Source organism: Mastomys coucha, unplaced genomic scaffold (genome assembly GCF_008632895.1).
Source record: "Mastomys coucha isolate ucsf_1 unplaced genomic scaffold, UCSF_Mcou_1 pScaffold15, whole genome shotgun sequence".
Lineage (NCBI taxonomy): Eukaryota > Metazoa > Chordata > Mammalia > Rodentia > Muridae > Mastomys > Mastomys coucha.
This window is the reverse complement of record NW_022196897.1, coordinates 59903842-59919271: the sequence shown is the minus strand read 5'-3', so window position 1 is coordinate 59919271 and position 15430 is coordinate 59903842. Positions and strand designations below refer to the sequence as shown.

At 44.3% G+C, this 15430-nt stretch overlaps 1 protein-coding gene across 1 annotated transcript in view; it reads right to left on the bottom strand.

The window, feature by feature from the left end:
* Window positions 1–9776, bottom strand: part of LOC116091663 (putative 60S ribosomal protein L37a) — a 13582-nt gene extending 3806 nt beyond the window's left edge. Inside the window, exon 1 of the mRNA XM_031373205.1 lies at window positions 9607–9776. Within this exon, the coding sequence (XP_031229065.1) occupies window positions 9607–9776 (170 nt within the window). The remainder of the gene's footprint in view (window positions 1–9606) is intronic.
* Window positions 9777–15430: the final 5654 nt, after the last annotated feature.

Sequence of the window (15430 nt, the reverse complement as noted above, 5' to 3'; positions counted from 1 at the left end):
CTCTATAAAGTTTATCCCTTTTTGTGATTCCTATTGTTCTGGGTTGGTGGGGCCAGTGGAAAGGGGATCATCAGCTGTAAAATCTCTGAGGACAGGGACTGGAGGGACTCAGCAATGAGAGTGCTAGCTGCTCTGCCAGAGGATTGGAGGATTGATTCTCACGTCAGGCAGCTGCCAACTACCTGTCACTCCTGCACTAAGGGATCCTGTCCTCTGTGGACTCCATGGACACCTACACATACATGTGTACACACACACACACACACTCACATACACATTCATATACACACTCACATGTACACGTATACATACTCACACGCACAAATACACATACTCGCCTATACACACATGTACACACATACATACTCATATATACACTCACATATACACACACACACTTTCTCATATACACACTCATAAACACACTCACATGCACAAGTACATACACACACACACACACATAAAACGAAGAATAAATCATTTAAACATTGAGGGTCTCTGTCTGGCAGTAGGCATGCCTTTAATCCCAGCACTTGGAAGGCAGAGACAAGTGGATCTCTGAGTTTAAGGCCAGCCTGGTCTATAGATTGAGTTCCAGGACAGCCAGGGCTACACAGAGAAACCTGTCTCAAGAAAAAAGTTAAGGATTCTACCTCTATCCTCTTAATTGGGGGCACTTACTGTGATAGCTTTCCTTTCTAAAGGCGTTGGGCGGAAAGCCTTAGAACCAGACCTTGGAGTAGAGATTCCTGAGACGCAGGTTAGTAAGAAATGTGCACTGTGGTATATTACCTGAGTTCTCTATTTTTCTGAATTTTCTAAGATGGAGTTTCCTTTTGTGGTTATAGAGAGGGACCAATAATGCCATAGAGAGAAGCCAATCAAACACAGGGCCTTTCTTTGTCACGTAGCGTCACCTGGGAGATGGACCCTGGGTATGCCTCTGTGGTATTAATTTTGATTGGGTTAATTGAAATGGGAAAATCTGCCTGTTGAGAATAATTCCCTGGGGTGAGGTACATGAACTGTGTAAAAAGGGAAACAAGCCGAGGCAAGGGTCTGGTCCCATCCTGCCCTCATTCTGAGAAACCGAATGAAGTCGAACTTGAGGGTAACTAACTCATTTGTTTGGCAGAGGACATTTCAAGCCAGGAGAATTTTCAGGCTGTGCTTGAGAGGCAGCTGCCCTTGCTAAGGAGACGCCACCAGGAGAGAAAAACCTCTTGTTCTGCTCCGAGACAACAGGAACCATGCCTTGAGGACAAACCCCACCCAGCAGAAGCACCATCTGTGAAGATTCGAACTTCGAAGAGTCGGCACCCATCTGATCAAAGGAGGCCAGGCTACATCTCCTGCGGGCAGCAGAACTTGGAAGCGTCACCACATGCGGTACTACGTTTGAAGCCATGAAAGGTTGAGATGTCCTGGAATCTCGATTCTGTTTCAGAGAGCAACTGAAGCCAGGCAATCCGTGGCAGGTCAGAGGCCCTTCAAAGAGGCCCTGACAGGACACTGCGTGAATCTGTGAAGGTGAGTCAAGTTTCAGTGAAAATCCAGGATCGTGGAATCTCCAGGACACAGCACCATGGGACAGCCACGGTGGAAAGCTTCAGGCATGCAATGGAATTAGCCTAAAAGAGAAGCTATGTGTATTGTGCGCAGCAGAACTGGAGGAAAGAGACTCCATAAGTCATGCGGAGCCAAGCCAGTTTCATCCTTAGAGTCCCAGGCACCGGCACAGAGCTGCAGGCTTTGGTGTTTGTCTTGCTGGGATTTGTGGTTGCTCTGTCCTGATTATTCTTTACTATGTCCTGGAGACTTTAGAATGGGGATATTTATCTGTGTCATTGCATGTTCTAGTGTGTAATTATGGGGACTCAGTTACAAGACTGTCTTGAGTCTCAAATGAGATGTGGACTTTGGACTTTTAAACTGTTGGAATTGTGAATGACTATGGGATTTTTTTTTTCTTTTTTCTCTTTTCTTTCTTTTTCGTGACAGGGTTTCTCTGTGTGGTCCTGGCTGTCCTGGAACTCACTCTGTAGACCAGGCCCCAAGTGCTGGGATTAAAGGCATGTGCCACCACTGCCCGGCGACTATGGGGATTTTTGAAGCTGGGATGTATTCTGCATTACGGGGTGGATAGGAGACTTTGAGGACAAGTGTGGGGAGCCACAGCTGCCACCCTATATTGAACACCTGGTCTCCCGCCAGAGCAGAGAGCATTGAGATAAACAAGCCTTAATTGGAAAAGCTGTGTGCCTCTAGTTTATGATGCAAGCTGGCATGATTTCTCGTAGCCTGTTATGCTTTGCCATGTAGCTGATGCTGATTGGGACCAGGGAAAGTATTTAACCCACAAGGGCTGGGGGCTGGAAGAGTATTGAGTAAGTACGTAGAGGTAGTAAGTATGTAGAATTAGGGCTGGTGATGGGTTAGGAGAGAATTAGGAGTGAGTATGTAGAATTAGGGCTGGTGATGGGTTAGGAGAGATTTAGGAGTAAGTATGTAGAATTGGGGCTGGTAATGGGATAGGAGAGAAGATGTAGATATAGAAGTAAGATGTAAGGATAGATGTAAGATATAGAATTAGGAATAAGTATGTAACTAATAAGATGTAACTAATAAGATGTAAGTAGTAGTAAGATGTAAGAAGAAGAAGAAGATATAGAAGAATATAAAAGAAGCTAGCTAGTAAGAAGAAGTAAATATGAAGGTTCCTGATTAAACTGCATGGAGAAGGGCTTGGTGTTTGCCTCCTTACTTCTAACTGGACAGGTAAGGTGGCCGACAGACGAGTAATGGAAGGTTAGGATTTAAAGCAATGTGTTTGGGTATCAAATTGACAAGGGGGTGGATTTCTGATGGTTAACTTCAATTGTTAACTGATGAGATCTGGAATCACAAGGCCCACCCCTGTTAATCCTGTGTAGGTGAATTGAAGTGGGAAGATCTGCCTAGAGTAGGTGGTGCCAAGTCCTGGAGTGGGATCCTGAACTGTCTGAAATAGAAGTGGAGTGGTAAGCCTTCCTAGCTCTCTGATTGTCTGTTAAAGATACAATGTGACTGGCTGCCTCACTTCTGCTGCACTGACTCTCCTGCCACCATGCAATTTGGAGTGTGAACCCTTTCTCTTATGTTGCTACTGATAGTATATTTTATCACTGTAACAGGGAAAGTAACGAAGGTGTATTAGTCTGGGTTCTCTGGAGTCACAGAATTTATGGAATGTCTCTCTGTATTGAGGGAATTTAGTCCAACTACCCCAACAATTGGTAGTCCAAGAACCTAGTAGTTGCTCAGTCCTATAAGCCTAGTGGTTTCAGCTGGTCTTCTGTAGAAGTAGGTTCCAGCAGATGTGCTGGCAAGTAAATGCAAGCAGGCAAAGAAGAGCGGATCTCCCTTCTTCCAGTGTCCTTACGTAGGCCTCCAGCAGAAGGTGTGGCCCAGATTAAAGGTGTGTACCATGCCTGGATCTGGGACTTGCTTTATCCCGGACTGACCTTGACTTCAGAGATCTCCTTGCCTAGGTCTCCTGGAATTAATGTCATGTACTACTTTGCCTGGGCCCAAGCTTTTCACGGCCACTATGCCTCAAGATCTCCATGCCAAGGTCCACGTCAGAAACTTATGTCTTCCAGCCTCAAGATCTGGATCACAGGTGAGCCTTCCAATTCTGGATTGTAGTTCATTCCAGATATAGTCAGGTTGATAACCAGGAATAGCCATTATACAGGGTCTACTTGGGTTAGGATTCTAGAGGTTGTAGAATCCAAGAACAAGACACTAACATCTGTTTAACATCTGGTGAGGACTGTCTTGTTGCATCATCACAGGGTGGAGGGAAGTTCACACCACGTGGCAAACACAGCATGCATGCTAGCTACAGTCTCCCTTCTCAAGTCACCACTGCTGTCATGGAGACCGACCCTCATAGCCTCATCTCATCCTGATTATTTGCCAGAAGTGTTTCCCTACTTCCAGAGGCTAATAAGCAGAAGTTAGGGGATTAAGTTCCTGAATCTCGAAATCTTGGAGAAATGCAAACAATAATAGAGTTTAACAGGGAAGATCTGTGGTCCTCAGACCTCACACTGTCAATGAAAAGAGTGATTAGGTTCTCAGGCGTTGTTGCATGGTACCGGACTCACTGACCATTCATAAATGAATAGAATATCAGTTCAGAATAAGGACATTCACTGTCTTAGGGTTTTACTGCTATGGACAGACACCATGACCAAGGATAGAGGACAACATTTAATTGGGGCTGGCTTACTAGTTCAGAGGTTCAGTCCATTTTCATCATGGCAGGAAGCAGGGCAACCTGTAAGTAGACATGGTGCTGGAGGAGTTAAGAGTTCTGCATCCTGATCCTACTGTAGCCCAGGAGAGGCTCTCTCATGGGCAGCTAGGGAAAGGGTCTCTTCAGCACGGGGCAGATCCTGAGCATAAGACCACGAAGGCCGCCTACACAGTGATGAAGTTCCTCCAAGGTCACACCTATTCCAACAATGCCACACCTCCAATGGCCACACCTCCTAATAGTGCCATTTCCATGATCCAAGTTTATTCAAACCACCACAGACATTTATACTCAATGACCAAGAGACTCAAGTGTTTTCTACAGGATCCTTACTGCTAAATCCTAGGTGCTTAAGAAACCATCCTATTAGCTAGAAAATGGCCAGCATAACTTCAATTCTCTTTGTTTTGTCTGAGATGGAAACTAGAGCCTTCTATAAGCCAGGAGAGTACCAACCTCCAATCCCAGAAGTTGTTTGAAGATCTCAAAATATGAAAAGAAAGCCAGTTGAAGACCAGCCTGGTCTATAGAGCTAGTTTCAGCACAGCCATGGATATACAGAATCTCTGTCTCAAAAAAAAAAAAAAAAAAAAAAAAAAAACAACCAACAAAATAAAAACTATATACACATATATATGGATATATGCACACACACACATATGAAAAAAGAAATGGGTATTCTGTGACTCTAAAATTCACATGTTGAAATCTTTTTTTTTTTTTTCCTGAGGCAGGGTTTTTATGTATAGCCCTGGCTGTCCTGGAACTCACTCTGTAGACCAGGCTGGCCTCAAACTCAGAAATCCACCTGCCTTTGCCTCCCAAGTGCTGGGATTAAAGGCATGTGCCACCACCACCTGGCTCACATGTTGAAATCTTAGCCCCTAGTACTTTAGAAAGTAAATGTATCAGGGGCTAGAGAGATGGCTCAGAGGTTGGGAGGATGTGCTACTCTTGCAAAAGGCCTAGGTTTGATTCCCGTCCACAGGGAATCACTTGTAACTCTAGTTCCCAGGGATCTGATAGCCTTTTGTACTTCTTCAGCACTAGGCATACACATGGTTCACAGACGTACATGCAAGCAAGACACTCATACAAATAAAAGAAATTAAAATGAATATGTATTTTTTTAAGAAAATAAGTTTATTGGGAAATCTAGCCATTGCAGATGCAATTAGATAAGATGAGCAAGATCAGACTTAAGTAGAGTGGATCTGGTTCCAATATGAATACAGGTGATTTTTCTTCAAGGAAAGAAAACATTGGACATAGACATGCAAGAGGGATGGTCTCCATGTGAAGAGGAGGCAGAGAGTAGGTGATGATCTATAAGCCAAAAATTGCTGCAAACCCCAGAATGTGGGGAGAGGCAGGGAAGAGATTTTTTCTCACAGGCATCAGGAGCTAAGTTTACTGGTACCCTTCATCTCGGACCTCCAGCCTGCAGCACAGTGACAGAGCAAACTGTCCAAGCCTTCAAGTGTATGGTGTTTTGTGACGACAGGCCTAGCTGTCGTAACAGAACACAGATGGTTCTGAGGGCTGTTTACATTCAGAACTAGACAAATGGCCTTGTGACTCTGTCCAGTGACAAAATTATTGGAGATCTATTTGCCTCTTAGCCAGTCCTGGAAAAGCATTCCCCAGATGTTGGTTTATTCTCACCCTCACCTCAAAATCAAAGAAACCTTCCTGAGAAGTTAAGGTCATTGCTATGCCTCTGTTCTGTTAACCACACTCTGACATATCACCTCCCAGCATACCTGTCTTGCTCACCAAAGATTTGCATGGGCCCCAGACTAATCTCCGTTCCTATGCATGGAGGAATCACCCAGGCCTGTTGGATTATTTGTGTGTTTGTTTTTAAATTAATATATGAGTACACTGTAGCTGTCTTTACGCACATCAGAAAAGGGCATCAGATCCCATTACAGATGGTTGTGAGCATGAGGTTGTTGGGAATTGAACTCAGGACCTCCAGAAGAGCAGTCAGTGCTCTTCACCACTGAGCCATCTTTCCAGTCCCCAGGCCTGTTTTTTAAAAAGATGTTTTTGAAGAAACTTTAAGTTGGATTCAAGTAGGCATTTTCTTCCTTCCTCCCTTTTCTTTCTTTCTTTTTTTTTTTTAAACAAATATGACCACCAATCCCAGGCAATCTTGTTTGTTTTACCTGCTTGACCCTATTTTCATTAGAACATGTCTCTTACAGCTGAAAGCCAGCACAGCTAACATGTTCTTTGGTCAGTTACTTCTACCAAATAGTTTTTGCTTGGCTGATTTTTAAAACTGGAAACATAAAGTGCCCAGATCCTGCAATAGTTCTTGTCTCTCTCGGCTCAGAGAAATTAATTTATGTTCAGAGAAATGTATTCATGTTCAACAGGAAAGGCAAAAGTGTACACACACCAGGCACCACAGCCTCAGGCAGGCCTGGCTCTGCAGACACAGACGATGTGGAAACGGCTGGAGGTTGGCCCAGCCACTTAGACTAGGTTAAGTCCAAGTTTTCTGATTTCTTTGTATTCTTTTGAGCCATACGATTTGGTAAATTAAGTGAAATGAATGTTGAGTTAAAAAAAAAAAAAGAGTAAGGCAAAGTGAAGTAAAATTATGTTCTGTGTCCCCAGAGGTTCTGTTTTAAAGATCATGGATGTCGCTAACCTTGCTGGTGGTCTGGTTTTGATGACAAGTATCTTCTCTTCTTAGCTTGTTTACTCGATTATTTGTTTTTATGGTTTTGTTGTTGTTGTTGTTGTTGTTGTTTTTTACACAGAACAATAGAGTGTAATGAATAACTCAGAGTCAAGTTTAGGAATCAACCTACATGGCCAGTGATGAGTGAGTGGGTAGGAAAATGTAGTATACACACACAGTGCAGTATTATTCAGTCATAAAGGTAGAATTGGGCCAAAGGTTGCCATGCACCCTGGCGGGAAGGGCAAAGCAGAACAGAACAGCTCCCATCGTGGCGTGGCAGACCCCAATTTCTTAGAGCATAATAGGTACCACGGTCTGAAGAACCACATATGATTTTATTCTGGCTTTTAGGATTTACACCACTGTGAGTGGGAGGGAGAAGAGAGTGGAAGAGCTAAAGTTAGAAAGTTGCTAGCAGGGGCTAGAGAAATGGCTCAGTGGTTAAGAGCACTGACTGCTCTTCCAGAGATCCTGAGTTCAATTCCCAGCAACCACAACCATCTATAATGGGATCTGATGCCCTCTTCTTTTTGTTTGTTTTTGTTTTTGTTTGTTTGTTTTTGTTTTTTGTTTGTTTGCTTTTTTGAAACAGGGTTTCTTTGTGTAGCACTGGCTGTCCTGGAACTCACTCTGTAGACCAAGCTGGTCTCGAACTCAGAAATCTGCCTGCCTCTTCCTCCCAAGTGCTGGGATTAAAGGCATGTACCACCACTGCCCAGCTTATTTATTATTATATGTAAGTATACTGTTGCTGTCTTTAAACACATCAGAAGAGGGTGTCAGATCTCATTACAGATGTTTATAAGCCACTATGTGGTTGCTGGGATTTGAACTCAGGACCTACGGAAGAGCATTCAGGCTTTTAACTGCTGAACCATCTCTCCAGCCCTCAAATCAACTTTATATTCTTTCAAAAAACAAACAAACAAATAAATAACAAAAAATCTCAAACGCCTACATATAAGCAAAAGTCAAACAAACAAAAAACCCAATACACAAACAAAAAACTAAGGAAGCTATGGAGCTTGTCTTGTCTCAGCCAGTTACTCCTGAGCATGGACACAACCCTAGAGTGTGACTGTGAGAAGGCTATTCTTGGTTGTTGACTTGACTACATCTGGACTTTACTAAAATCCAAAAGTGGATGTGTAGCCTTATATTTTTCAAATCCTACTTTTGTAAGGGTCTGTGATTCACTGAAGAATGACACCAGGGACTCAAATAGTATGTGAACCCAAAGAGTGGTTCATTCTGCAGAAGTCCAGCATGCTGGGGTCTCCCATTGCCAAGACAGAGACACCCAGGTGGGCTTGCTGGCCTGACTTAAAGCTATTAGGGAATTCCAGGGTAGGTGACCTCTATGATAATCTGTTGGGTCCATCTCTAGGGACGCTCCATGACCCTAGAGTAGGGACTGGAAACTTGCTGGGGAAGTCTGGAAACTGCTGCTGACCCATTGTCCTTGCCTCAGGCCAGGTGTCAGGGCAGCTTCTGAAGCCTGGACTTGCCAGGAGTTGCCCAGTTCTTAGAAACAGAGATTTAGGCCTATTCTCCTTAGCTGCCGATCTGAAGCCTGCTGTTGAAGTAGCCTAGCCTTCTCACTTTAATAAGTATACTTTGCAGGCTCTTATTTCTCAAATTCTTCTTTAATAAGTATACTTAAATGCCTTAACCTCCCTGCTAGCCCACCACCCACATTGGCAGTGAAAAGAAAAGGTTAATAGGGCAAAGGAGGATGTGGACCTGCTTAGTTCTTTGGAGTGAGTCCAATCTGAGTTGTCAAGACAGCAGCAGTTCAGTTCACACGAATCCACGTGAATCACACGATCCACTCACAGACACCATTCACAAATTAGAGGTGGCCATTTGATTTGGAAGAAACTGCAAGGCTCTGCCAATCGGCCATGAAAGCAGCAAGAAGTCGCCAGAACACCACCAGAAGTTCTTTGGTGCGTTTCTCTCTATGAAGTCATGACAAACGATGACCAGAAAAGAGTGGCAAGGCAAACCAATACCACACAGCATTGTCCACTGTCAGGTTATATTTATACCCTTTCCAAACATCATGCGCTCTCTCAAGCATCCACTCTAGCAAAACATGGACTGCTGAGGGGGTGACTCCAGTCATCCAGCTGAGGGATGCTGATAACTGACAAATGGCAAGTAGCAGTAGAGAGGTGGTTCAACCCTGGGAATATTTTGAGGCTAGAACAGGTGGGATGTCCAATACTGAAAAAGAGATCCTGAGGTAGACTCTAAAGGGTAAATCTGATAATGCTTGCTCGGAATTGGAGAGCAGAGGCAGCGCCTTGTGAGGAAGCCTGTGGCTTGAAGGTTTCTGGCAACCACAGAAAGCCTGTGAGGAGGGCCAGCACAAGAGTGGGGTCAAGGCAGTGTTTAGCAGAGTGGCTGAAGGAAACTGATCAGTGCTGAGTCACAGGCTCCACCCCAGGGCTGGGCTACCTCTGCTCTTGTAATTACAGGGAACCAGTGAGTCCCCCTGGTTCGTTTTTTTTTTTTTTTTTTCCCCTGTCCTTTGTATTCAGTGCATGTTTACTGCTTCTGTGAGTGATTCAAATGAGAAGTCTCTAACTTGCATTACTACCTAAACTCCATCTTAAAGACTTTATTGGAGTAGTTGTAGGGCCCCAGCACATAAACAGGGAAGCACAGAGCTTTTATTGTATGCTCGAATCCAGGCATAGCCTGCTCCACTGTCAAAACCCCTCCCTGGTGATGTTTGTCACAACCAAGGAACCTGTACTGATGGGTCATGGTCACCCTAAGTCTACATGAGGACCCAGTCTTTGTTTTTGTTTTGTTTTTTTGATTTTTTGTTTGTTTTTTGGTTTTTTGAGACAGGATTTCTCTGTGTAGTCCTGGAACTCACTCTGTAGACCAGGCTGTCCTCAAACTCAGAAATCCGCCTGCCTCTGCCTCCCGAGTGCTGGGATTAAAGGTGTGTGCCACCACTGCCCAGCTGTCATCTATATATTTTCTTTAGATTTGATCCATTGTTAGACTGGGTTTGTTTTCCTTCTTTATTATTGTTGAGGATAATAGTTTTTCATCAGATAATATCCTTTCCAGAATATTCTCTCATGGACTATGGTTTGTTTTCTCCTTGTCTTGACAGTGTCTTTTAAAGAACAGATGTTTTGAATTTTAGTAAAGTGCAATCTATCAGGGTTTTGTTGTTTTTGTTTGAGACAGAGACTCTCTATGTAGCCTTGTCCCGGACCTTGCTATATAGACCAGGCTGGCCTTGAACTCAAAAATCTTGTCTGCCTCTGCCTCTCAAGCAGTTGGATTGAAAGTGTATGTCACTGCACACGGCAGTTCTTTCTTTTATATAAGATGCTGTTCTAATTGGGTTTCAATTGCTATGATAAGCAATATGATAAAAATCAACTTCTGGGAGAAGGGACTTACTGAGCTTGTGAAAGACCCCTGGGGGAGACCCCCACTCAAATCTTGGGAGGACATACACCCAAGGAATCATGAGAGACCATCTTGATGTAATTACAAGAGGTATTTTTTAATTTTAGGGCGCTCTGGTTTGGCACCACACCTATCTCACGCAGGAGATAGTGGAGCCGACCATGAGGCTTGAAGGTTAGGGGTTTATATAGGGAAAAAGTCTGGGGGAACAAAGGGATCAGTGTGGCCATACATGATTGACTAGTTCAAATATTAACTATTACGTGTAGAACAGAGTGGAAAATTCCTAAGGTTGGTGTTAATCTGAGTCAACAAAACATCTGACCTTAAACCATATCTGAGAGAACCAGATGGTCCATTACTTAGTGCCCTCCAGGCACGTCTTTGCAGGCCTGGGCCTTGGACATGTCCTTGTTTGCCTAGACATGTTTTCTTCTATGTTTATAGTTTTATGTCTTCTTGACCTGCCAGCTCTTATGATATCTAACAACTTGCTTGCTCCTTCCCAGGCCTATGTGGGCCAGCTTGTGATGGATTCTTAGGCCCACAACTTTTCTTCCTAGTCAGCACAGGTCTAAAGCTTTAATTTTTCCTTTCACTTGCAATCCTGACTAAAGTCCATTGGAACCTGAAGGCAGGAATTTATGGAGAAGCCATGGAAGAATGCTACTTATTTATTTTATTTATGAGTACACTGTAGCTGTCTTCAGACACACCAGAAGAGAGCATCAGATCCCATGATAGAAGCTTGTGAGCCACCAACCATGTGGTTGCTGGGAATTGAACTCAGGACCTCTGGAAGAGCAGTCATTGCTCTTAACCGCTGAGCCATCTCTCCAGCCCTCAACCTGCTTTCTTATATAACCTGTTGTTATGAATGCCTATGATATTGTGTAACCATTTAAATTATCTAATATTTATACCAATAAAGACATGGAAGGTGGAGCCGGGCAGTGGTGGCACACACCTTTAATCCCAGCACTTGGGAGGCAGAGGCAGGCGAATTTCTGAGTTTGAGACCAGCCTGGTCTACAGAGTGAGTTCCAGGACAGCCAGAGCTACACAGAGAAACTCTGTCTCAAAAAACCAAAACCAAACCAAAACAAAACAAAACAAAAAAACCAAAAATAAAGCCCAGGAGCCCTCTTGGATTTGGAGGAGCTATAGAGAAAGGTAGACTAGGTCATCTAATGACACGGATAGAAAGGTTGCTACAGAGCTAGCAGCTTACTCGTAGGATCAGGCTTGTAAATACGCATTTTGTATATAGTTTAAGTTACCTCCTTGAGCTAGCAGGTTTCACCTTCCATGTCTTTTTTTTTTTTTTTTTTGGTTTTTGGAGACAGGGTTTCTCTGTGTAGCCCTGGCTGTCCTGGAACTCACTCTGTAGACCAGAATGGCCTCGAACTCACAGAAATCCACCTGCCTCTGCCTCCCAAGTGCTGGGATTAAAGGCGTGCGCCACCACCGCCTGGCAACTCCTGGGCTTTCTTAATATAACCCTGCTTCACCTGTGTCCTGTCAACTGCTTCCCTTATTTCTGTAAACCTAAAGAGACAATCCCTATCTCTTACTAGGAGCTCCATCCATTAAGGCTCTGCCAAGCCAAAAGAGAGTGTTCTATCAAAAGTCCAATTGCTTACACAAAGAAGTCTCTAGCTCCTCCCCTACACCTTTGGCAGGCTGAATCAAGTCACAGTCATGGGGGGTGGGGCTCCAAGCCAAGTCTGTAGGGGCCTAACCATTTGCCTCGGGTCTTAGAGCAAAGAGCACAAGACCTCTGCTAAGCAACGTGCCTTAAAACAGGCAGGGACTTTCTGGTCTTTAACATTCTTTTCCAGGTAGGCTTTTAGAAGCTCACCTAATCTGCATCTCTTCAGGACACACCTAACTGCATTTTACAAATGCGGTATCTATTTAAATGTTTATATTTTGCTAATGATTAGGTTTTCTATGTACCAAATTTCTATGTATCAAATATCCTGTTATGGCATTGTATTTAAAAACTCTCACCAGGTGGGCTGTGGTGGTGAATGCCTTTAATCGCTGCACTCAGGAGGCAGAGATAAAGGGATCTCTGAGATTGAGGCCAGGCTGTTTTACAGAGTGAGTTCCAGGACAGCCAGGGCTACACAGAGAAACCAGGGTGGGGGAGGACAACAAGAGGAAGAGAAGAACTACATGGACAATGGTGGGGGGGGGTTGGGGGAGACACCACATACGAGGGATCAGTGTGCCTAAGGCCATCTAGGTTTTTTTCTTGTTTCTTCCTCAGTAGTTTATAACTTGCATCTTACAGCTAGGCCTGTTGTCTGTGTTGAGTACTTTTGAGGAAGGGTGTACAGTTGTCCTAGGTGCATTTCTTTCCTTTTCTGTCCCAGGTACATCTGAGAAAACCTTTCAGAGTCCTGCCAGGACCTATCTAAGAACTCAGAGGCAGCTCCCCAACTCTGCTTCGCCTCCCCTTGAATGTGTCTTCCATTCCATTGAATGGTTTTCTCTCATGGAGCTGCAGGCTCCTCAGAGTACCGTCAGGAGTGCAGACAGACCTTCCTAGCACAGAAGAAAGGCCAAACCAACAAGCATAGCATCCCATTCGATGGGCTGCTATTTGCTGTCTGTATTCTATCCAGTCAAAAGCAGTCATTTCTGGACTTAGCCAGGATCAGAGAAATCGCCTATTTCAAATCTAAGATCAGTCTGTGTGATTACCTAATTACAACACAGCTATCACATAGAAGCCGGGGCTTTTCAGGAGGGGACCTTCGAGAATGGCTGCCTCATCAGTTGGCAACAGATTGGTAGCAATAAAACAGCTGTTGTTCCTTCCACTATTACTGATGCTATGGTGTGCTTACAGACAGGAGCTGTCTCTATAGGGCATGGCTGTCCTCCTAGAGGCCCAACAAGCAGCTGAAAGAGTTAGATGTAAATACTTATACCCAATCAATGGACAGAAGCCAGGAGCCCCTGCCTGTGGTTAAATTAGGGAAAAGTTGGAAGAAGCTAAGGAGGACGACCCCATAGGAAGACCAGCAGTCTCAACTAACCCGGACTCCCGAGATCTCTCAGACACTGAGCCACCAACCAGGCAACACATACTAACTGATATGAGGTCCCAGACACATTTACAACAGATGACTGCCTGGTCTGGCCTCAGTGAGAGAAGAGGGATCTAACCCTCTAGACTTGAGGCCCCAGTGGGGTGGGTGTGGAGGGTTGGGGACATCCTCTTGGAGCTGGGGGTGGGGAGGAGGAATGGGATGAGGAACAGTCAGAGGTGGATTAGGAGGAGGATAATGACTGGACTGTAAAAAAGATTAAAGAATAATAAAAAGAAAAAAAAAGATGTTGTGGTTCTCGGCTTTCCAGATCCAGTAATTTCTGAGCCCCTTTCTTGAAGTTAGTTAAACTGAAAAGGATACACCCAGCAGCCTTATGCTCGTAAGAGACCAATTGAAAACCAGCTCCTCAGGTTATTCCTAATCAACAGTGTTACTCAGGGGCTGGAAAGGTGGCTCAGTGGTTAAGAGCCCTGGCTGCCCTTCCAGAGGGCCTGGATTTGGTTCCCAGCACTCACATGGTGGTTCACAACTGTCTGTAACTCTAGCTCTTTACACACCAGGCATACGCATGGTGCACAAACGTGGATGCAGTCAACACACACAGAGAGAATACAAAATTTTTTTAAAATTAAAAATTATTTCTCACACTTGGGACCACATACACTCTCAAATATATCCCAACTTAACATTTAATTTAAACTAATATTAGGAAACTGAGATGATCACAATTGATCAATAAAGTCACCAATAAAAAACCAGAGTAGTGTCTCTAAAAAAGGCAGAAAGAAGTGCTGTTGATGTGAGTGAAAACATTTTCTTTTTTTTTTATGATTTATTTATTATTATACATAAGTACACTGTAGCTGACTGGTAGCTGACACACCAGAAGAGGGCATCAGATCTCATTATGGATGATTGTGAACCACCATGTGGTTGCTGGGATTCGAACTCAGGACCTTCGGAAGAGCAGTCAGTGCTCTTACCTACTGAGCCATCTCTCCAACCCCAAAGTGAAAACATTTTCATTATCATTAAAATGAAAACAAAACCCTTAAGGATTCTATAATGAACTCTTGGCTCTCCCAGGATATAGTTAAGATTCCAATCTGGAAAATAATGGTATAGGAGAAAGCTTTGTTTGAAAGCTAGACAGTTTGTACCTATAGGATGCTCCCAAGCAAGATCATTCAGGAAGAGGCCAGCGATTAGGAGGCAGATTGGCAGACTGAGAAGTCAGCTGTGCTCAGGGAACAGGTGGTAGTTAAAGGGAACTAGTTATCACTGCACAGAGACTTCCGTGGAGACCCTACCAGTCAGAGAGATGGGGCACATGCTTCTTCAGACCAGGGACTGATTCTTTCTCTTGCTTTTCCTAGACTTCATTTTGAATTCACAGGCCCTTCTTGCCAACATCATTTCTAGATAAATAGAATTGCACTTTCCCTTTACAAAGGGATTAGACCAGACTGATGAAATGCTACAACCCACACCTTTCTAATCAGCACTGGACTTCTTCATCTTTGACATAAACTTATGAAGGACCCATTACATACTCGAGGTATCAGCAACACTAACTTCTGAACACTTCCTCATTTGTGTCTTCAGCAGCCCGAGTGTCACTCATTCCTCTCCCATGTGCCCACCTCTGGGCTGGCTCTTGCTGAGTTGGTGCTAGGAACCAATGAGCACCCACAGCCCACAGTCATGTACCCCCTCCAGTCTCGGTTGCCAGATTGGATTAGGGCCAGGCAGGGGCTGGGTTGCCTCCAAGCAGCCTGTGAGAATGCCTGCTGGTCCCAGTGGGTAGCCTTCAATTGCCAGTTTGTGGAGGGTCCCTCCAAGCCCAGAAAGAACATGTAACCCCAGTTCATGGTAAATGCCTGTGCCTTCTTTACAATGGCTTGGACCACACACGGGGGGGGG